The sequence below is a fragment of the Rutidosis leptorrhynchoides genome, chromosome 8, assembly GCF_046630445.1.
Source record: "Rutidosis leptorrhynchoides isolate AG116_Rl617_1_P2 chromosome 8, CSIRO_AGI_Rlap_v1, whole genome shotgun sequence".
Taxonomy (NCBI): Eukaryota; Viridiplantae; Streptophyta; class Magnoliopsida; order Asterales; family Asteraceae; genus Rutidosis; species Rutidosis leptorrhynchoides.
In genome coordinates this window covers 357,511,060-357,534,452 of record NC_092340.1, presented here as the reverse complement: position 1 = coordinate 357,534,452, position 23,393 = coordinate 357,511,060, and the positions used below count along the sequence as shown (strand labels likewise).

The 23,393-nt window shown below is 38.3% G+C and overlaps 1 protein-coding gene and 1 pseudogene across 1 annotated transcript; both read right to left on the bottom strand.

Moving 5' to 3' along the window:
* Nucleotides 1–5,572: 5,572 nt before the first annotated feature.
* LOC139864657 (uncharacterized) lies at nt 5,573–7,889 on the bottom strand (annotated as a pseudogene).
* An 8,339-nt stretch (nt 7,890–16,228) lies between these two features.
* LOC139861835 (uncharacterized) lies at nt 16,229–21,328 on the bottom strand. Its single transcript, XM_071850358.1, has 3 exons — nt 21,232–21,328; nt 17,785–19,846; nt 16,229–16,701 (listed from the first exon to the last, which is right to left on the bottom strand). The coding sequence occupies exon 2, from the start codon at nt 19,783–19,785 to the stop codon at nt 17,881–17,883; it is 1,905 nt and encodes a 634-aa protein (XP_071706459.1). The 5' UTR covers nt 19,786–19,846; nt 21,232–21,328; the 3' UTR covers nt 16,229–16,701; nt 17,785–17,880.
* Nucleotides 21,329–23,393: the final 2,065 nt, after the last annotated feature.

Sequence of the window (23,393 nt, the reverse complement as noted above, 5' to 3'; positions counted from 1 at the left end):
ACCATCTTTGAAAAGCAACATGCTTTGATCTTGCTCTCTGGCATCGCTACTGGCATAGCTACTGTTATTTTTGCTCTCTGGCATCCACTTCAATTTACTCTTCCTTTTCCAATTTTCACAAGGAATTGAAAGTAGCGACGGTGGTGGGTTGCAAGTGAAAATCTTGTGTAGTGAAGGAATTGAAGCTAGAACCTTGCAAATGTTGGGGTTGATTGTGATTAACAATTATAAGAAGAAGATTTTCTGCAGCAAAATCATCTCCAACCTCTGTCGGTGGTCAACATCGTTTTGGCCGGATTTGGATTGCTGCGGTTGTTAGATGGTGGTCGGCGACTATACTCTTCATCTGAACCGCCGCTTACTCTGCTTTCAGATATGCCTTTTTTTAGATCTGGATCTAAATGTTAAAGAGTAATTAGTGTTGTAGGCTATAGATATCAAGATGAACAAATGAATCACTGTTCTAATTTTTATACTTTACAGAATCTGATTATAAGCTTTTCATTTTCTAGTTAACTACGGGGAAGATTTTGGGAGAAGATAGAGTCTGTATCATTACTCAATTGAATTTGTGCCCACAAGGTGTTTGTTAAAAGTCCCCGGTTTTTTCTTGGCTTCATGGTTATAATTTTATTGGTGTATGGGGATTTTGTCTCTGTCATTTTAGCTATGCACTACAACTAAAGGTTGTGTGCAGTTATGTCGCATGCCACAGTGAAGTTTCATTGTCCCTTTGTGGGTCTTAGTGGCTGTCAAAATGGGAGTGGAAATAGGCTTGTTAGAAGTTCTCTTATCAAGCATCTTAGTGATCGTCATTGTGGTATCGATGCGCGGGATATCACTCGACATTCTCTTACTTCTAATTTGAGTGTTTATACTGAGGCTGATGTTACTTTTAGGCGTATGGGGATTTGGTTATGTGGTGTTTGCTTCAAAACACACACGGTACGTGCTAAGTGCCGTCATGGTAGGGGCCCGAATGTGCCGTCCCCCGATGAGGGAAATGGTGTTGTTCGTTTTGTGCTTCATAATTTTTCCAAGCCACTAGCTCCCTCTTCTCCTGCTCGACTTTGTATTGAGGATGGTTCGGTGCGTGATCATAATGATGGTTTTGACGTGGCTCTCCTGGATCAGTTGTTCTCTAAGGGGTTTCGCACGGTTAAGTCTATCCCTCCCAAGTGTCGTTTGGGATTTTCTCGGGTTTTGAAAGGTGCTATTGATAAGGTGATCTCTAAGCCTGATGACATTTCTAGTTGGGTCTCTTTGTTGGTGTTACCCCTTTGTACCCTTAAAACCTTTCGGCCACGGAGTAGTCGTGAGTCTAGGTCTTCGATAAAGCGTCGGCATCAGGAAGAGAATATTTCCCGTGCTATTTGCTCTTGGGGGACAGCGGGTGGGAGTTTACAGCTTGTGAGGGAGTATTTGGCAGAGGATTCTCCTATGTTCTCAGTGGTTGATGATGAGGTCCTTGATTTGGAAGAGCGTAATATTAAGCAGTGTCGTAGGAAGATTTGTGATGGCCATTACACCGCTGCAGCTCGTGTTCTTTCTTCATCAGGCGTTGCTCCTTATAATGACGCCACACTGGCGGACTTGCTGTCTAAGCACCCTTCTTCTATCGCTCCTTCCTTGCCTGATATGACGGTTGATCACCTTCACCTCGTTACGACTTCTGCTGTTGTTTTGGGCCAGATTAAAAGTTTTCCTCGGGGCACTTCATGTGGTAGGGATGGTTTACGTGCACAACACCTTATGGATTGCTTGAGTGGTGCTGCTGTAGCAGTCTCGGATGAGTTGGTTGGCTCTATTACCGGAGTCGTTAATCTCTTTCTAGCTGGAAGGTGCCCTATGGAATTAGGAGAGTATATTGCTAGTGCTCCCCTCACACCGCTTGTCAAGCCCGGCGGTGGTCTTCGTCCTATAGCTGTGGGTACTGTTTGGCGACGTCTTGTTTCGAAGGTTGGCGCTGCTATGGTTGGCCAGTCTTTGGGAAGTTACTTCGATGGTCTTCAGTTTGGTGTTGGTGTTTCTTCAGGTGGTGAGGCTATTCTTCATGCTGTGAATCGGCTTATTGAGGATCGTGGCTCTGATGTTGGCCTCTCTATGTTATTAGTTGATTTTCAAAATGCCTTCAATCTAGTTGATCGTACGGTCATGTTACGTGAAGTTCGCCGCCTTTGTCCGAGCATTTCTCGGTGGGTTGAATTTTGCTACTCTAATCCAGCCAGATTGTATTATGGGAACCACACTTTATGGTCTTCTCAGGGGGTACAACAGGGTGATCCCCTTGGTCCGCTGCTTTTTGCTTTGGTCCTACAACCCTTGGTTTCTAAAATCAGAGATAATTTTGAGGTTTGTCTTCAGGCGTGGTATTTGGATGATGGTACTATTATTGGGGACACTTTGGTGGTGGGGAAGGTTTTGCATTTGATTATGGAGGATGGGCCTCGTTTTGGGCTGCATCTCAACGTTGAAAAAACAGAAATTTTCTGGCCTACGGAGGACCCTCGCAGCAGGCAAGTAGGTGTCTTTCCTCCTAATATTGCTCGGCCTTTAAATGGTGTTAAGTTGCTTGGGGCCCCCGCAAGTTCCGATCCTGGTTTTAGTAGTGAACTGGTGATGCAAAGGGTGACCAAGTCCATTGCGCTTATGGATAAGGTTGCTAAGCTTGATGATCCTCAGTGTGAGTTGTTGTTGCTTAGGGCATGTACGGGAGTTTCTAAACTCTACTTTTCCTTGCGTACTTGTCCTCCTAGTATATTTGAGGCGGCTCAACGCGCTTTCGATGGAGCCCTTCAATCTTCCTTGGAGCGTATTGTTACTGCTTCAGGGCCTGGGTTTGGTGATTGGCAGTGGCGGCTTGCCACCTTGCCATTTGCATTTGGAGGGCTTGGTGTTTATTCTGCGGGAGATGTTCGTCATTATGCTTTTTTGGTTTCTCGATTACAGTCTGCTGGATTGCAGACCAAGCTCCTACGTCATGCGGGTATTGTTGGTCTTGGTCGTGCTTTTGAAGATGCATTGGGTCTGTTTAATAAAACGGTTGGGTTTGATATTTTAGGTAATCCGAGTGAGGTCGCTGCCCCAATACTCATGAAGAAATTGGCAGATGTTTATTTCACAAAGGTTACCGCTTCTGCAGAATCCACTTTTTCGTTATCTCCCCGACAATCAGCCTTATGGAAATCACAGCAGAGTGATCACACCTCTGCTTGGCTAAGGGCAGTCCCTATTTTGGGGTTGGGTCAGACGATGAACGCAAAGACTTACCGATGTGTGTTGTGCTACCGGTTAGGTGTTCCATTGTTCTCTATCTCGACGGCATGTTCTGCCTGTTCAAGGGTTTTTACTGGGGATATTTTCGGGGATCACGCGGTGTCTTGTGCTGGTATGGTGGGTATTAAGCATCGACATAATATTGTCCGGGATTCCCTTGTTGATGTTTGTTATCGATCTGGAATTTCAGCGAGAAAGGAGGTTGACATTGGGTTGTCTGGAGGGAACGACAGGGCCCTCAGACCTGCAGATGTGTTACTTTATTCCTGGGATTGTGGTCGCGATGTTTGTGTTGACTTGACAGGGTCTTCTCCTTTGACACAGTCTGGGCTTTCTGACTTTGTCCCTGGACGTGCTGTGATTAATGCGGCTCGTCGGAAGCGGGTCAAGTACGAATCTAGTTGTCTGGCGATTGGTTATGGTTTCATTCCTTTCTCATTTTCTTCCCTTGGGGAATTAGAGAAGGAGGCTGTTTCTTTGCTAAAGCGGGTTCAGAAGAGTTCGATGGTGCAAGATATTGGTGCCGGTGCTGCTGCTCATATTTTTACTAGGATAGGTTTTGCTATTGCTAGAGGTGTGGGGGCCCAGATTGTCTCTAGGCTTCCCACTAATTTTTTGTAAGTTTTAAAACTTTTAAGTTTATTATTATTATTATAATAATAATAATAATAATAATAATAATAATAATAATAATAATAATAGTAATAGTAATAGTATTGTTTAAATAGTTGCTTTTCAGGTATGATAGCTTTCCCATTGCCCCGTTCTTTTGTATTCGCCGTTGAGTACGTTTTCATTTTAAAAACGACTTCGTTTCTATACGAGTTTTAGTTATTTTTGTCAAAAAAAAAAAAATACTTATTTTAAGTATCTTTGCATTTATCCATTTATATTATTTATGTAAGCCCGATCTATAAGTGTCTTTTAGTCTAGTCCATTAACTTGGTGTTTACATTAGGTTATGTAATTCCCAGGGGCGGATCTATATACCAAGTAGTGGTAGGCTGGTAGCACGTGCCACCACTGAGATGTAGAATGTAGTAGAAAAAAATTTGAGCTTTTAATTAGTTATACTATTGGGTAGTGTAAATTTGGTTGAGTGTCACCACTGCCACTAGTGCCGGCACTAGAGGTGGGGCACAAGGTCGATGCAAAGGGTATCCATATTTAAAGTGCATCACTTGCAGAATTTTGGTTTTTTATCATTTAAATTACAGAGAAGAATTCATGGGAGGTAAGTAGATGAAGAAGAAGAAGTATCAGTAAAAGTAAAGTTAGAGAGAGGAAAAATGAATATTGGGTACAATATTAAATTAGCTTTATAGTACGGAGTACTTGCGTTACAGCTTGTTGTACAAACCTTTAGTTGGATTTTAAAATTACCATAAAATGAAAAGGTGCTACACACCAGTACACACTACCCCATGGGTCATCCCATCCATTATGTAATTTGCCTATTTTTTTCCCTATTACTAATATTATTGGAGTACTTATTATTAATGAAATAAATAAATTAAACCTTCCATTTTATCTTTTTGTGACATTCATTTTTAATTTATTAATTATATTAATTAATATACTTGTTATAAATTTAAAAAAAGTATACTACTTTTTTTAATTTTTATCATTTTATTTTACATTTTGACAAATAAATAATTTCACTTGAATATATAAAATAACAATAAAAACCGCAAAGTGTTCGATGCAATTGTGGTGACATTACTTGAATACATTTTCCTTGTAGTTATCAGCTCATATCATGGCCTCGGAGGATGGAGTCTTCATTGTCGTGTGCTCTCATATTTATAAAATGTACTCCGTAAATTTTAGATTTTTGTTGTTTGTTTCGCCCCCGCAGGGGGAAAAAAATTTAGATCCGCCACTTACCACTAGATAGTTGTAAAAAATTTTGAACTTTTAACTAGTGACACCAGTGACTACAATTCCTAGATCCGTCACTGGTAATTCCTATATATGATCGGATGGATAAATGGATAAATGCAAAGGAGTCCATCGAATAATAAGTCCGTCTAACAAATATATAACAATGACACGAAAATACGCCGCATATGTTTCATGCCTGGTTAGATATGATCAAATTTGGACTAGGAACTTATAAGCGATCACGGGTCACCCAAGCTAACTCGGAAGGGGTCACTAAAGCATTAATAATAAGCTGATTAATATGAGACGAGTGCAGCCAATATGATAAACGAAAAGCACTAAGCATGGCCCCATACCATAAAACTATCAATAAGTTGTATTTACAATATACGATACATTAGTTAACCCGCTATTCATATTCTATAGTGACAACAAAACCTTCAAGTCAGTTACAAAATTGAAATGAATTTCAAATTCCTCTGCAGTTGGACCTACAATGTAAGTCAAAAGCATCAAGCACCTCAGATAAACAGAGTCAACTCAGGCCTACTGTAAACGTTCAGCTCGGGCACACAATACTCATTCATTAAAGCTGGTAAAACCGTGAATGGAGAGCATGTTTCAGCAACAATTGCAATAGAAATAACAGTTGTGCAAACACTTTCTTGCACCTCGAGATTATTTATAAGAGTGGTAGCCAGTACATCAACCTGGGGCCCAATAGCTTTCGCAATGGACCCAAATGTGTTCACAATAGCCCACCGAATACCCTTCTCGTGGGCCTTTAACATCTCAAGAAGCTCAAAACAGATCCTTATCCACTCACTTGAAGTAACAAACTCTGCACCACGTTCTGCAATACAACCTATAAGATCAATGCAATTCTCCTGGACCAAAACATCGCAGTTTTTCAAGATTAGGGTTAAACGTTGGAGTAAATCCACTTTTATCGGGTGACTCATCTTCCTCATACCGATTACATTCACAATTGCTTTAAGAGCACCCAATATCTATCCCAAAACTTCTGGATTTTCTTCACCTAAATTTTCATTCAACACAACCCCGAGTTGCACCATTAGTTGTTCTTCCTCGCATTGTTTCATGACCCATACAATTCTTGAAATCAGATCTGCAGCCTGTTGTCTGACTTTAGTACTTGTTCTGTTGTTTAGACGCTGCGTTATAGTACCACAAATTCGATTAAGGTATCGTTTTACTCGTTGTCCAAGGGAGTTTACAACAGTACCAAACCCATTTAGCAGCACATTATCATCATCATCACTAGTTTGTTCTTCGAAGGCGTACAAAATACCATCAATAAGTAGTTCCTCTAAACGTGGATTGATATCATATGCACTCTGATTCGCTACAATTTTCTCGATTGTTTCCATAACCATTCTTCTATACGGTTCACTTTCATCTTTTAAGCCTTCAACTATTCTAGACAGAACACCATGAACACCAACTTTGTTTGCAATCTCAACAGTTGTCTCAACGAGCTGCTTACAGTTTCTTCGATCCAAAGCCATCCTTCTGACCCAAAAGCTTCTGAAAAACAACGAAAGCTTACAAACGCGAATGAAACCTGCATCAACACCTTCAGTACTCACACATTGTTTCACCACTTTAAGCACAATTTTCTTCATTTCATCATCTTCAAACTCAAACTCCTCACCGACAAGTACAAACATGACTTCCTTCGCATAGTGTCTGGTATGAAAGGCATCATCCATTAAAGTAATGATCGATCCAATTGCCTTCACAAAGGCAGCAAAAACCTTTCCTTTATAAGACCGTATACCCTTCAACAAAGGCTTGAGAACCGAGACAAAGCTCTGAACACCATATGGTGCTGCCACCTCAGCAAGTTCAGCCAATGAGAGAGCAACGATTATTCTAACATTCTGATTCTCATCATTTAAACCATGTTTGATAATCTTCACAAGATCCATTAAGTGTGGACCCACATCACACCCTGTTCGTATAGCAATTTGCTGAACAATCTTGATACCAGTATGCCTATCTTGCCATGATCTCCTACTTCGACACGCTTCTTTTAAAAAAGGTAAAAGTGCATGGACCCCAATTGATGATGCAACAATACTAAAAGCCCTTGCAATTGTATTCCTCACATGTTCATCAATGTTATTAATATCTGGACGCATTACAGCAATCATAGAGGCTAACCCGGCAGCCTTACTGAGAGTAGAAATAATTTCTCGACCCTGTACACGAGCATAATAGTCTTCATGAATCAACAAAGGTTTTATAACAACTAGTATCTCGTTCACATAAGGTCGTACAAGCTCATCTAACTTGTATACTACTCTGTTTATAAGCTTTAACAGCAAGTGTCTTTCCTGGTCCTCCAAAGTAGGCTGCGTAAGCAAAGGAAGTATACGATCGAACAACGGCCCAGCAACAAATTCACGCGACTTATCAGCGAGCTGTCTTGAAGCAGTTTCCCTCTGTAAAGGAGTACCGTTCTTAACCTTGAGTAATAATTTCAAGATATTTCGTTCTTTCTGCTCGTATGGAGACAACTCATATTCATCTTCTTCATTCAACCTCCTCCATTTGTAACCGTCCTCTCTATCAATAGCATCAGCATTCTCATTCTCATCCTCACGATTAGCAGAAATTTCTCTTTTATAATCCTCAAACCGATTGTTTCCACCATAAAACTCAGTATCAGAAGTAATCGGAATCGGAGATAATTCTGATTCCATTTACTCTTTCAAAAACTGAAACAAATACAAACCAAAACTACTAAAATCTACGAACGTACATATACTAATATACATATACAATATTAGACAACGATAGAAAATAATAATAACAGAAACTAGCACATGCCTAAGTGAATCGACAGCAATAAAACCTAGAGAGAAAACGATACGGATTAATATAACATAAAACCTAATCGAAAACCTAAAAAATTAGAAGCATGGATAACAAATATGAACCGAAATTGTTCGTTAATCTTATAGGGTTACAGGATATGATATTGTTAGAGTATAGGTCAGGCCCGTCTGTGGGTTTAGGGTTTCTAGAGGTTTCCATGTAATGTCTATATATAGTTATCAATAATATAGTAATCCTCACAGGTTTCATTGTATAACATGGTATCAAGAGCTTAAGGTCTGATCCCGAGACCTAGTCGGCCGCCATGAGCCGCTCTACACCACCCGTCAACTTCTTTTATCTTTTTCTTTGTAACAATTTTATGGCATCCAAATCACCGAGTTACTTCTTCAATTAATCTTCGGTGCATAGGATCTGTATTATTTATCATCCACTCCTAGCTGTAAACCAATAACATACATCTTCTTCTTTTTTAGCAGTAAACCAATAACATACATATTCTTTCACAAATAGCCGCCAATCTTTTCTTTCTATATATATTTTGTTCTTTTTCTACTTCATATTTTTTTTATGCCTTTTCTACCAAGCCAATCGCAAAACATGTGGTTTTTTTTTCTTTTCTTTTTTCTTCTTTATACAAAATAAGATCATGAACAATCCAATAAAAATAAAATACGGACGACTTTCTTAGTTTATATTATTTATTAGGTAACAACTTTTTTTTCTATTAATAATCGGCGTGGGGCTGAGCCGCCTAGCTTGACTAGGTTTCAAATCCCGAAAAAAGAGGAATATATACACACACACAAAAAACTCTCTTGTTTTGCAGCGTTGAAGAAGATTGTATCGGCGATAAAAGTTCAAAGCCCAAGTCCTGCTCAACCCTTAGGCAAGCAAGCCACGACGTAAAAAAAAAAGTTACAGAAAAGGAAACGCAGTCAAGCAACGCAACCAATCAACGACTATCAATCAATTCGGTGCAAAAAATTCGAGAAAAAAAAGAAGAAGTTATTTTTGTTTATTTGTTAGCGTTTTCTCCAGTCCGAACTTTCACGATTTCGCCGTTCGAACTGCGGGGAAGTGTTAGAGTATAGGCCCGGCCCGTCTGTGGGTTTAGAGTTTCTAGAGGTTTCCATGTAATGTCTATATATAGTTATCAATAATATAGTAATCCTCACGGGTTTCATTGTATAACAGATATAGTGTTGGATGGTGCTTTGGTCAAGCCCACAATGGTTTTGTTGACTCAATTCCAACTTGGTTTCACACTAGAATGAAGACTACATACATGCATGAAAACTATTATCTAGTAAACTCTAGAATGCCAACTATGTTATGAGTTGTATTTGAGATGTCAAATTCAAATTGTATACATATTGGTATTACAAGTCAAAGAAAGGGGATGCACTAGAACTTACAACTTGTTGACAACTTGTTTACAACTTGTTTTAAACAAATGACAAATGGAATGGGTATGCAATTTGAAGTCTTATTCCTAACATACAAGTTCAACTATAAAAGGAAGTGCATGGATTTCATTTTGATCATCCCATAATTGAAAGAGTTTAATTAACTCTTGTAAAAGTAATATAGAGAAAAGAGTGAGGTATAGAATTGTTAATCAAAATTCTATACGAGTGAGTTAAGAGGGAAGTGTTATAATCTAGTGAGCGGTCTAAATACGTTGTTAGTATTTTAGATCCTAGATTGAGTGATACACTGTAACCTCGAGTTTGTCATATTTGCTAATAAAATCCTTCCCTGCTTCCGCCCGTGGACTAGGCCTCACGCCGAACCACGTAAAATCTTGTGTCTTTATTTATTGCTTAATTGTTCTATTAATTTCTCGAGTCTTGAAAGTGCGCTAAATCACAAAAAACTGGTATCAGAGCGTAGCTGTGATTAAATATACAAGATGACGATAATCAGGTCCGATGTAGAGAAATTTAATGGCCAGAACGATTTTGGTCTTTGGCGAATGAAGATGCGGGCTATACTGAGCCAACAAGGTTATTTGTTAGCTTTGAAAGGGAGAGAACATCTACCCGAAAAGTTGACAGACGAAGAGAAGGACGAACTTCTGGAAAAGGCACACGGCATGATTATTCTAAATCTTGCCGATTGTGTGCTTAGAGAAGTTGCGGCAGAAACCACACCGGCTGGACTTTGGAAACAACTAGAAACTCTATATATGACTAAGAGTCTCACGAACCGGTTGTATATGAAACAACGGTTGTATACTCTTCGGATGAAAGAAGGTTCATTAAATGGTCACATCGATGAGTTCAATAAAATAATTTTGGACTTGAATAATATTGGTGTGAAAATTGACGATGAAGATCAATCATTAATTTTCTTATGTTCCTTGCCAAAATCATACGAGCATTTGGTTACCACTCTACTATATAGTAAAGATACTATTTCCATGGAGGATGTCAAATCTACCTTGAACTCTGTTGAGTTAAGGAAGAAATCCTCGGCGGATTATGTGGAAGAAAGTGCAAATGGTTTGGTGGTGAGAGGAAGAAGTAATGATAGAGCACCAAGTAGTAACAACAAAGGTCGTTCTAGATCGAAACCAAGATCTAGAATGATCAAGTGTTACAATTGTCACAAGGAAGGTCACATGCGTAGAGACTGTCCAGACTTAAAAGGAAAAAGAGAGACTTGGAATGCAGCGGTAGCCAATAAAGTTGCCGCGGTTGCAGAAAATGATTCTGATGGCGCAAATGTTCTTAGTGTTACCGATGGCCGCTCGAGTGACGAGTGGATTCTTGACTCGGGTTGTTCTTATCACATGTGTCCTATTAGGGATTGGTTTACCACCTATCAAGAAATAAATGGTGGTAAAGTCCTTATGGGAAACGATGTGGCTTGTAACGTTGTTGGAATAGGAACGGTCCAAATCAAGATGTATGATGGCACGGTGATGACTTTGACAGAAGTCAGGCATGTTCCAGAATTGAGAAAGAATCTTATTTCTTTGGGTACGTTGGATTCCATCGGCTGCGATTATCGAGCTCGAGGTGGAGGATTAAAAGTCTCAAAAGGTGCACTTGTCGTGATGAAAGGTGAAAGGTGTAATGGCCTTTACCTGTTAAAGGGTATCACGGTTACTGGTGCAGCTGGAGTTTCTTCATCGGATAAAGATGTAGATACCACGAAGTTATGGCACATGCGCCTTGGGCACATGAGCGAGAGAGGAATGATGGAGCTTAGTAAACGAGGTTTGCTGTGCGTTCAGAATATCGGAAGATTGGAATTCTGCGAGCATTGTGTATTCGGAAAACAGAGCCGAATAAAGTTTGGCACAACCGTTCACAGGACGAAAGGTACTTTGGATTATATCCATTCAGATCTTTGGGGTCCATCTCCTGTTCCTTCAAAAGGTGGTGCGAGATACATGTTAACCTTTATTGATGACTATTCGAGAAGAGTGTGAGTTTATATCCTTAAACGTAAGGATGAAGTCTTTGTCAATTTCAAGCAATGGAAGATGATGATAGAGAAGCAGACTGGAAAGTTCATCAAGCGCTTGAGAACTGACAATGGACTGGAATTCTGCAAAGGCGAATTCAATGAGTTCTGCAAGAACGAAGGCATTGTGAGACATCACACAGTGCGGTTTACACCACAACAGAATGGCGTTGCAGAACTGATGAATAGAACGCTCCTTGAGCGAGCGAGGTGTATGCTCTCAAATGCAAAATTACCAAATATATTTTGGGCTGAAGCTGTCAACACAGCTTGTTATTTGGTAAATCGGTCTCCATCAACGGCAATTGATTGTCAAACTCCTTTGAAGAAATGGTCAGGTTCCCCTGCAAGTTACAGTGATTTGAAGATATTTGGTTGTCCTGCTTATGCTCATGTGAAAGATGGTAAACTTTAGCCGATGGCCAAAAGATGCATATTTCTAGGGTATGCAGATGGGGTGAAGGGTTATAGATTGTGGTGCCCTGATGATAAATCATCCCGATTTCTTATCAGCAGGGATGTGACATTTGACGAGTCTGCTATGTTGAAAAAGACAGAGGAAGAACAAGTAGTTGCTGGAAAAGATCGTGAAGTTGAGGAGCAGGTGGAGTAAGAAATAGAAGTTTAACAAGGAGTAGTTCAAGATACTCCTATCGAGCCCGTTGTAGAAGACGTACATGATTCTGGTGTTGATCATATGACACCAGATGATCAGTCAGATGAGCAACATGATCTACGAAATTATAATCTATCAAGAGATAGAGAACGACGAGCAATAAAACCACCACAACGGTTTGGGCATGAAGATTTGGTAGCTTATGCCTTGAGCATGGCAGAAGATATAGAGGTTCAAGAACCTGCTACATATCGTGAAGCTATTAGTAGCACAGAATCTGCAAAGTGGTCTGTAGCTATGAATGAAGAGATGGAGTCTCTTTATAAAAATCATACGTGGGAGCTGGTGAAACCGCCAAAAGGTCAGAAGATTGTTGGATGCAAATGGATCTTCAAAAAGAAGGACGGAATTCCGGGTGTAGAAGATGAAAGGTTTAAAGCACGCCTTGTAGCAAAAGGCTTTACTCAGAGAGAGGGAGTTGACTTTAATGAAGTTTTCTCACCGGTCGTAAAGCATACCTCTATCCGCGTGTTACTTGCCATGGTTGCTTTACTTGATATGGAGTTGCAACAATTTTATGTCAAGACGGCATTTTTACATGGTGAGTTGGAGGAACGGATCTTTATGCGCCAGCCAGAGGGATTTGTTGTCCAAGGAAAGGAATATTATGCTTGTTTGTTGAAAAAGTCATTATATGGCTTGAAGCAATCACCTCGACAATGGTATAAGCGGTTTGACGTATTCATGACTAGTAAATCTTACTCACAGAGTAATTATGATAGTTGTGTATATCACAAGAAGCTTCCCGATGGCTCGTACGTTATTTGATGTTATATGTGGATGATATGTTGATTGCTTCGAAAAACATGTCTGAGATCGATCAGTTAAAATCTCAACTCAAAACTGAGTTTGAGATGAAAGATTTGGGTGCAGCTAAGAAGATATTGGGAATGGAGATTATCAGAGATAGACGTGAAGGAAAATTGTATTTGTCACAAAATAAATATCTTGAGAAGGTTCTTCAGCGTTTTGGGATGGATAACTCCAAACCGGTTAGTGCTCCACTTGCTGCACATTTCAAACTTTCATCGGCGTTGTCATCGGAAACTGAGGAGGAGGTGGAGCATATGTCACATGTTCCATATGCTAGTGCTGTGGGTAGCATCATGTATGCTATGGTATGTACTAGACCGGATATTGCACAAGCGGTAAGCGTGGTGAGCAGATATATGGATCGTCCAGGGAAAGCTCATTGGCAAGCGGTGCAATGGATTCTTCGGTACCTTAAAGGGACAACCGATATTGGCTTAGTATTTGATAGCGGTGGTAATACTAATGTTACCGGATACGTTGATTCAGACTATGCTAGTGATTTGGATCGGAGAAGGTCTCAGACTGGGTATGTTTTTACTCTCGAAAGATGTGCTGTTAGTTGAAAAGCAACATTACAATCGACTGTTGCTTTGTCCACAACTGAAGCAGAATACATGGCTATGACAGAGGGTGTGAAAGAAGCAAAGTGGCTGAGGGGTTTGGTTAGTGATCTTGGTATACGACAAGATCAGACTATTGTGCTTTGTGATAATCAGAGTGCGATACATTTGACTAAAAATCAAATGTATCATGAAAGAACCAAGCACATAGACATAAGGTATCACTTTATTCGCGAAGTAATATCTAAAGGGGTTATAATTGTGAGAAAGATTAGAACATCAGATAATCCAGCAGATATGTTGACGAAGGTAGTTACTACAATCAAATTCAAACATTGCTTGGACTTGGTTGGCATTCACGGTATTCAAAAGTGATGAGCCCTCAGGGGCTGGAAGGAAGCGGAGATTGAGAGAGGATAGCAAAGGCGTGGAATGTTCGTCAAGGTGGAGATTTGTTGGATGGTGCTTTGGTCAAGCCCACAATGGTTTTGTTGACTCAATTCCAACTTGGTTTCACACTAGAATGAAGACTACATACATGCATGAAAACTATTATCTAGTAAACTCTAGAATGCCAACTATGTTATGAGTTGTATTTGAGATGTCAAATTCAAATTGTATACATATTGGTATTACAAGTCAAAGAAAGGGGATGCACTAGAACTTACAACTTGTTGACAACTTGTTTACAACTTGTTTTAAACAAATGACAAATGGAAGGGGTATGCAATTTGAAGTCTTATTCCTAAAATACAAGTTCAACTATAAAAGGAAGTGCATGAATTTCATTTTGATCATCCCATACTTGAAAGAGTTTAATTAACTCTTGTAAAAGTAGTATAGAGAAAAGAGTGAGGTATAGAATTGTTAATCAAAATTCTATACGAGTGAGTTAAGAGGGAAGTGTTATAATCTAGTGAGCGGTCTAAATATGTTGTTAGTATTTTAGATCCTAGATTGAGTGATACACTGTAACCTCGAGTTTGTCATATTTGCTAAGAAAATCCTTCCCTGCTTCCGCCCGTGGACTAGGCCTCACGCCGAACCACGTAAAATCTTGTGTCTTTATTTATTGCTTAATTGTTCTATTAATTTCTCGGGTCTTGAAAGTACGCTAAATCACAACATATAGCTTATCAGTAAAAGGAAGTAGAAAAATAGGAAGAAACGTACCTAGGGTTTGTGATTCTTATCTTAAGATCAGAGAAACGAAAACTAGAAAACGCGCGAGAAAACTGAGATTTATGCGGTTTGATTTTTTATTTATAACCCGGTTTCAAGTCGGTCCAATGACTGGACCCCGATGGGTCGGGTTGGATCCTTTATGGGTACACATATAAAAACGAAAAACTACATAAGTAGTCCCTCAACTACAACGTCTCATTCATTTGTCGGAAATAATTTGTTTTTATTATATTGCCAGTTAATTTCGGAGCACAAAGTCATTGTAATGTAATGCAACTAGATGTATCCGTACATGTTAGTGACGAGGTAACTTCGTGATTATCTTATTTACCTTTTGATATCATCTCAATGATCCGTTATGTAATTAGATACAAAAAATCCGTTGATCAAAGCTCAAATGAGGTTTGTTGAAAATTGAAATAGTTAATTATAATCATAATCTCACTAATAATGAGTGATTATATCAGATTTTCCTCACTACATCATTGTTGATAAGCCATCACACATCCATTTGGGATCACACTTGGACTTGGTTTGTGGTCGATCCATTATCTTCCCTTCAAAATCATAACAACCACTCTATAAATAAAAGAGTAAACCCTACACACCAGACACCTGACAAGGTCATTCAACTTCTATGCCTCTCATCACTCGTAGGGCCGTCGCGAGGCCGGAATAGTTTGATGACAGTGGATATGTTTAACCACAATGTCGAGATCATCTCGACGAGGGTCATTAATAGTTAAACCTTCAAGTGTTTAAACCCCTCACTGATTGGCAGTCGAATATTTCCACCACTCGGTGAAAATATGTTTCATTAATTATGTAATTAAAATACACTATGGAAATCTACATGATGATATTCTTTCTTGTGACTATATTTAGTTTAGGCATCTATGATTTGGAAACATAAAATTACATGCATATATATCCATATTTCATTACACTACTACACAAACTCTCCTACCTATCAACCGTGTCATTTTATACACCCCTTGACACATTCACCCTCAAATTACTATTATAAACATAAGTTCATACACATGATGAAGCGAAATCACCCCATTTTAAGAAGTATATGTTCATCAAATTTTAGTGATTTTAACTACGTATCTCTGGCAGTCATAACAAAGGCGCACAAACTATATGAGTTGATCAACCTCATAAGCTAACGTTGTTCTAAATACACTACAAATATTACATACTGAAACACAACATGAAACCTACAAGGCCAAAACATTTTGCCAGCAACACTCCACATCATTACGTAACAACTCGTTACACGATCGAGATAACTAACCAGAGGCGATAACATCCCCTCAGAAAGAAAAAAAAAAGCAAGAAATTTGCTGCAAGTGATTATTTTGAACTGAAATTTGTCACATTTTCAGCCCAGTGGTGATTAATGTACAACAAGTTTAGTACAAAACATGTATTCCTACCCGAGAATAAATTTATAACCAAGTTTAAAAAAAAAATCATGTTACCAATGTACAACTAAATAGCTATAAGCATACTAAATTACAAAAGAAAACATGTTACAATGTACAACTGAAAAGCTATAAGCATACATGCAAAACTTTTTTCGATTGCAGCCTTCTAAAATACAGAAGCAACCGAAGAGCATGACGGCCTAAAACTAACATGATCTACACATTACATCTCCCTTTCGGAGCTTACACTTACAAACAAATACATACTGCATAAATTATAAATTACAACGGTAGGTAATTACAACTGAAAAAAGGGGATTGCATACCCAATACTATATCCTAGACGAAAACATAGCCCGCATGACAAATTTGGTAATTTTACAAGTAAAAAGCGATATACAATGCACTATTTCTGTGCAGACCACTTGATGCAAAATTTAACTTAGCCAATTTTCTTAGAATCCAAAGAAAGCAATGAATCAAGTCGGCTTCATCCGGGTCAAAACACAAAGGGTTTTTGCCGTTCTGTTCCCTGAATACGATTAACGAGAAAAGCACCCGAGTTAAATATAAATTTATATTTTAATCCACCAATGAACCACCCAACCAACAAGCCAAACAATCTTCTCCCTCACTATTCCCAGATTATTATCATGCTAATAATTGTACAAATTTATTTTGCAATCTACAATTAAAGTCGTGTAACAGGTTTGTCACCATGGAATCAAAAGCATGACTACCTTCAAAAGAAAACTGACAATAAAAACGTCACAATCAGGACTAATCGACGCTGACCAACTTTGATTTTGACTGTATTTGACCGAATAAATCCGACTTTGAACTAATGAATTCGACTTTGATCGACTAAATTGGACTTCTGATAACTATGACCATGTAAATCGACCAATCCGGAGACTAGTCGGACTACATCAAAATCCCGACTAGTCAAGGAGAAGTCGGCCTAGTCGGGGGACTTTTATGACCCAACACACCTACAATTTGGGAACTTTAGTTCCAACAAGCAAAAGGGTATCCAAACACGACTCATTCAGGCATTCAACTATATTCTGAAACATTACTACTGAAGGGCTCAAGCATACGCTACTGGCAAGATAAATGAAGTTGCCAAGAACTAGTAAACTACCACCAACAAATTCATATATAGTACAAATGAAGTCTACGCTACTGAGGCAAGATAAAAGAGAGGTGGCAATTTCGACCCAACTTACTTAACACCAGATTTATGTAGGCTAGTATCGATATTTATACTATATACCAAGGACATGAATAACTAGGCATTCTAACTGCACTCTGAATCTATGTGATTATGCTTGCTATCAGTTGCACATTATATTTGTTAGCACATAACTTATAACACGGCTATCAAAAAATATACAAAAAAATAAACATAAGTTTGACTTCTCAAGGTCACTTTAAAGAGAGGTCATGGCAGAACTATTAGTAACCCATAAAGATGGGTTAGCATCAGGGTAGTAGATGTCCAACCAAATAAAGAAATTCACAAAAAAACTACAAATATAGTTTACCACAACGATATAGGATTGAAGTCTGTAGGGATAATAATATACGCCTCCTCCAAATGTGTAGAACTTACTTTGAATTCGGATGCCGATTCTGCATAAGGTGTAACGACACAGCAACAACTTTAAGGCTCGAAGATCCTACAACAAGATTAAACAGATTGATTACGTCACTCTGCACGCATGCGTCTTCGTTTCCCATAATCTGCATCCCGAGACCGAGACTTGTGATCCTCTTCAGGGTTGGCTCGGGATCGGCTCCTGGACCGTGTAGAAGAGTGACCACGGTCAAAGTCATCTTCATAACCTGAACTCCGCTCCTTATGACGATGGTCCCTATAGTTATCTTTTTCCTCTTTGTATTTATAGTCCTTATTATCGTACCTCTCCCGTTCATGATCCCGATCCCGATCCCGATCCCAATCCCGATCATCACGGTGTCGTTTCTCGGAATTTCCCGACCATTCACGTTCCGCCCCTCTTTCTTTCTCCCGAGAAACCGCATTCGAACGAGTTCCTTTTTCATGGCTTGCCTCTCCACCATACCCATATTCCGAGCCACCATCTTCACCGCCATAACTCGATTCTCGTGTCCGTTGACCATGGTCTTCACCACCTCCCCACCCACCCGCACCCATGTTCGAGTCACCCCACAATCCTCCTTGAGCTCCCTCCATTCCAGTGGGCCCCATCATCCCCATACCACCTGCACCTGCACCCATCCCTCGCCCAAAGAAAGCAGGGTTCACATGTGGGGCCACCCCGGCTAGCCCCATCGTATTAACGCCAGGAAACTGAGGCATCATACCCGGAAAACCAGAACCCGGAAACCCACCATAGCCTGCTCCACGACCCATATATGTTGGATCAAAACCACCACCCATCATACCTTGAGGATGCATGAAACCACCAGGCGGACCACCGAAACCCCCTGCGGGAGGCCCACTTCCAAACCCGGGAGTGTTTACATTCTTCGGACCCATACCACCTCTACTTCTCATATGCCCACCACCCCTGTTCATAAATCCTCCGCGTCCCCAATTATTACCTCTACCGTAATTCCGCCCTCCATCACCGCTAGCAAAATTATTTCCGCCGCCTCTGCCCACCCCGTCATTAATAGGTCTTCTCCCCAGTGGGTCCGGCTGAGATTGAGCCGGTCCTTGATTCTTATTAGCATACGAAGCGCCCATCTGCCGCATCGTCTGCGGGGACGCAAACGCCACCACGCAAGGTCTTCCGTTAAAAACATAACCGTTCATCCCATCTTTGCATGCAGCAGCAGATCCCGATTCAAAAAACTCAACTTGACAATATCCTTTTGATTTACCACTAGCTCTTTCATCAAAAAACTTTATCTCTTTAACTCTTCCATATTGGGATAACACATTTTCCAGCTCAGCATCTGTGGTCCACCAGTGCAGCTCCCCAACAAAGAGCGTTGTAGCACCATTTTCTGCTGGTGGTCGAGCTTGATTCTCATTAACAATAGGTCGTGTCATATTCACATTATTAGCTCCCATCTGATTACCCATCATTTGAGGAGCACCTTGACTATGGCCCACATTAGAGTTCATCATAGGCAGCGGGTCGTTTGCGACAGTCACCGACATACTAACAGGATCAACATGAGGCTTTTGAGGTACCGAAACTGATCCTCGAAAACTCATATCATTATTCACTTGAGGAACCGTTCTTTTTTGCATAAGATCAACAGTCATCCCCTGCTTATTATCCTGTGACCGGGACCCAGAACTTGGATATACGTTTTCAGTTGCAACACCAGGTATGTTCATATCTTGTGATACCACTGATTCGGGTCTGGTTTCCTGGATATTGACTTTTTGACCATGAAACCCTCCGTTTCCCACATTAGCAGACGGTAGTGACTCAGACCGTTGCATTTGCAGGAAACCTTCTCCGACATTAACATCGTTGTAGAGATCATCGTATTCATCATCCTCACCTCCAATTTCATCATCTGCAAGCGCAGGAATTGCCACATCACCATGATATGGCATCTTTTGCGACCCGCCAACTTCCTCGTCTCCGTAATTTAATTGATCTTCAGCCATCAAGTCAATGAAAGTCAACTGATTGTCAAGATTGACTAGTCAAACAATGATATAGAAAAACCTGCATAAATATAGTAACCAAAAATGATTAACAAGACGCACGCATATATATACCATACTAAAATGATATCCCGTGAGAATACAAAGGAAAATCTTACTTAAGTCAAACATCGACTGTTAAAACCAAGTTATACTGGTAATAAATATACTTATTATAAACCGCAAAGTTAGTGAGTAAGCAAACATGTAAGAAAGCTTAGATTAAACAATTTAGGATGCCCATATGTGAATCATAGTTCTTTTAGGTAAATATGTTAAAACGGTAACTGAACGTTCACAACTTTCAATTGAATATCTCAACAAAAAGATTGGAAGATAACATCTTCATGTTCCATTCTTTTGTTTATTAAGGAAAACTTACAAATCAAATGGAAAAGATATATCAAACAGTTCACAAACTGATAATTGATGTTTTTTATAAGACTTAAACAAGTAACATAAGGCCGTACAGATGCATACATACCATTGGCCAAAGGTGACTAAGTTACGATGATGGATGCTTTCATCACACCAATGATCATTCGATTTATTCGCTCATTAATTTAACACAGACATACTTTAATTTCTACTTTTCACTTAGATAAAATTACATAAAATAATAAACGATTGCTGATGCCATTGTTAGAAGCCCGTGATGGACAATAGTTTCATAGCGGGACAAGCATCAATTTGTTTCCACTTCATACTTACGTAATCTTTATAGACTATATAAGGATATATTAATATATTATTTAACTCATGATATACATATTTCAAATATACATTACAACTTACAAGTATTAACGTACGCTTTACGTGTGTGCCCGCGCAAGGTGAACGTCAAAATTCAACAGTGCTAACAAATATGGGATGCTATCATAATATGACGAGTTTCTATAAAAAAAATATATGTTATAATTAGTTCATAAAATATGAAAGACAAACAGATAAATACTTTTGCCTTCCTCGCGAATACAGTTAACAATACAGCAGAGTTTTAATAACATTTAGTTATTATTAATATATGCTTCAACTGTATATATACACACTTCAAAAGTCAAACCCTAACCAAAATTTCATACAATAAAAATAGATCTAAGGCACAAACAGAAAAAGATAACTAATAATAATGGTTGAACAGATTTCTATTAAAAAACTAGCAAACAGAATTCAAAATCGAACAGTAATAAGAATTAAATTCAACCTAAAATTAAAATTAGCTAAACGGCAACATAATTACAAAATCAACAATTTAAACCCAGAAAATGATAGTCATACTACTGTATTAAATAAAAGTTACAATATAACAATCAGGTCGAAGCTCGATCGACGAAAATAATATTAAGTAAATAAATTATAAATTATTATTAAAAATTAATTGAAGATACAAAAAGGAACATGTGTTACCGTTATTAGGTTTTGTTGAGAGGAGATCGGAGTTGATACAAAATGATGCGATTCAAACTGTGTTTTTGTGCGAGTGCTTGTGTTTTTTTTTTTTTTTGCTTTTTTTTTTTTTTTTCCTCTGAGGGGGTTTGTTTCTCAAATCAATTCATGATCTTATCGTACTAGTGAAAGGTACTCTTGAATATGTTTTTTCAATTTTTTTTTTTTTTCATCTTTCGAAGCTTTTCTTAATATATTTCTTTTTTCGCGAAAAAAGAAATAATCTATAGTTAATATTAAAATTCTATAATGATTATGTCATTATTAGGCTAATTTCTTTGTTAAGAAAAAATTAAAAAGAAAAAGAAAAAAATCTAAGCATAGTGGGTGATGTCATTAATATAAATAATTTTAAATTAAAATTAAATCTTATTAATAATTATTTTAATTGTTAAAATTAAATAATCTTGAATTATTTTAATTAATTATTTTGAATTGAGTACGAGAAGGTATAAAAGCTAGGCAGAAGAAAATCAATTCTAAGTTTATATTTTAATTTACACTTTCAAAATAAAATGAAAACCAATATTATCTCTTATGATTGGATGTGTATTGTTTAATATGCATTATAGGTGTTTGATGAAATGTTCAGCTGTCGAGTTTCTTAGTCGGACTATGTGGTTCCACGAGTCATTAAACTAAATGACTTTAGCATTTACGTTCACTTAATACCTAAAACATATCATTAAACTGTTTCGTTTAAACAAACTCGTGGTTCCACGGGTCATTTTACTAGTATATAATATAATCTCTATCTCTATCTCTATCTCTATCTCTATAATAAGAAAACTAAAAATGAGTCATTTTTGAAGTTGAAATATAATCCTAGCCATGCGTTCAATATGATTCACTACATCTTAACCATTAAAAGAGACGCCAAAAGTTCAATTAAGAACCCCAAAAAGATACAGAACCGTGAGAACCTCAATAGTTGAGGGTAAATCAGTAATTTACAGGCTAAATTACGTTTTCCGTTTTTGAATTTCATTTTTTTGCCTGATAAACAGCGACGGTTACTCCACAATCTAGCATAGCAGTTATTTTGGCCATGGTTTACGCTATCTCTTTCCCCCCACTAGAATGAGTCATTCGATCAAGGGAGAGAACACAAGCCGGTTACTCCACAATTACGTTTTTAATTTGCCTTTCAAAAAAAAATTACGTTTTTAATTTACGATGTCTGTGCCAATCGATCAAGGGAGAGAACCGAATGAATTCAATTTACCGAACCATCGCAATTCAGACGATGCAGGGTGTTCTAATGTTCATCAATTGGAAGATGTTAATATCAATCAAGAACATTCCACCCCTAATCGAAATCAAGGTATTTAGTATTTTAAAATTCTTAAAATTATCGATTGAATTTTTCATCAATGTTAATAAATTATCCATTGAATTTATCGTCAATGCTTCATCTGATATGTTTACTAGTGTTTATATTGATACCATTTTAAAAAAATTGTTACATAGTTGATGCATTTGTGGTTTTACATACTTTATGTAAACATTATGTTTCTGTGGTTTTACACAATTCACTATCTGATATGTTTATTAGTGTTGTACATAAATACATAGATTGTGGTTTTACATTATTTATATATACATTTTTACATAATAGTTGCACACTAATTGTTTCGTTAGTTAACATCAGAACATGTATGTTAACAAATACATGTTTGAATAGATGTTAAAATTAACATTTTTTCAATAAATGAATGATTAATAAGTTATCATTGGTACATATTTTGTGATCACAGATACCTTATTGAATTGTTATATTTTTTCTCAATAGGTTCATCCGGTTCAAGTGTTCCATTCTTCACCCCTAATGGAACCAGATACTTCATACCAGAGGTTCCGTCAATACACAAGCCGGTTGTAGGCACCGTGTTTAATTCACTCGAGGAAGCCTTAGTTATGTATGAAAGTTATGCTGAAAAAGCTGGTTTCACCGTAAGAAAATCAACGGCTAAACATAAACTAAATGGAGAATTAACACACAGGCTGTTTGTGTGCAACAGAGAAGGTAAACCGAGGCTTCAAACACAAGCTGATTCAATGAAACGTGGCCCGGTGATGGAGAAATCTCAAGAGCAGCCCGTGTGTAATGAAGAACCAAATAA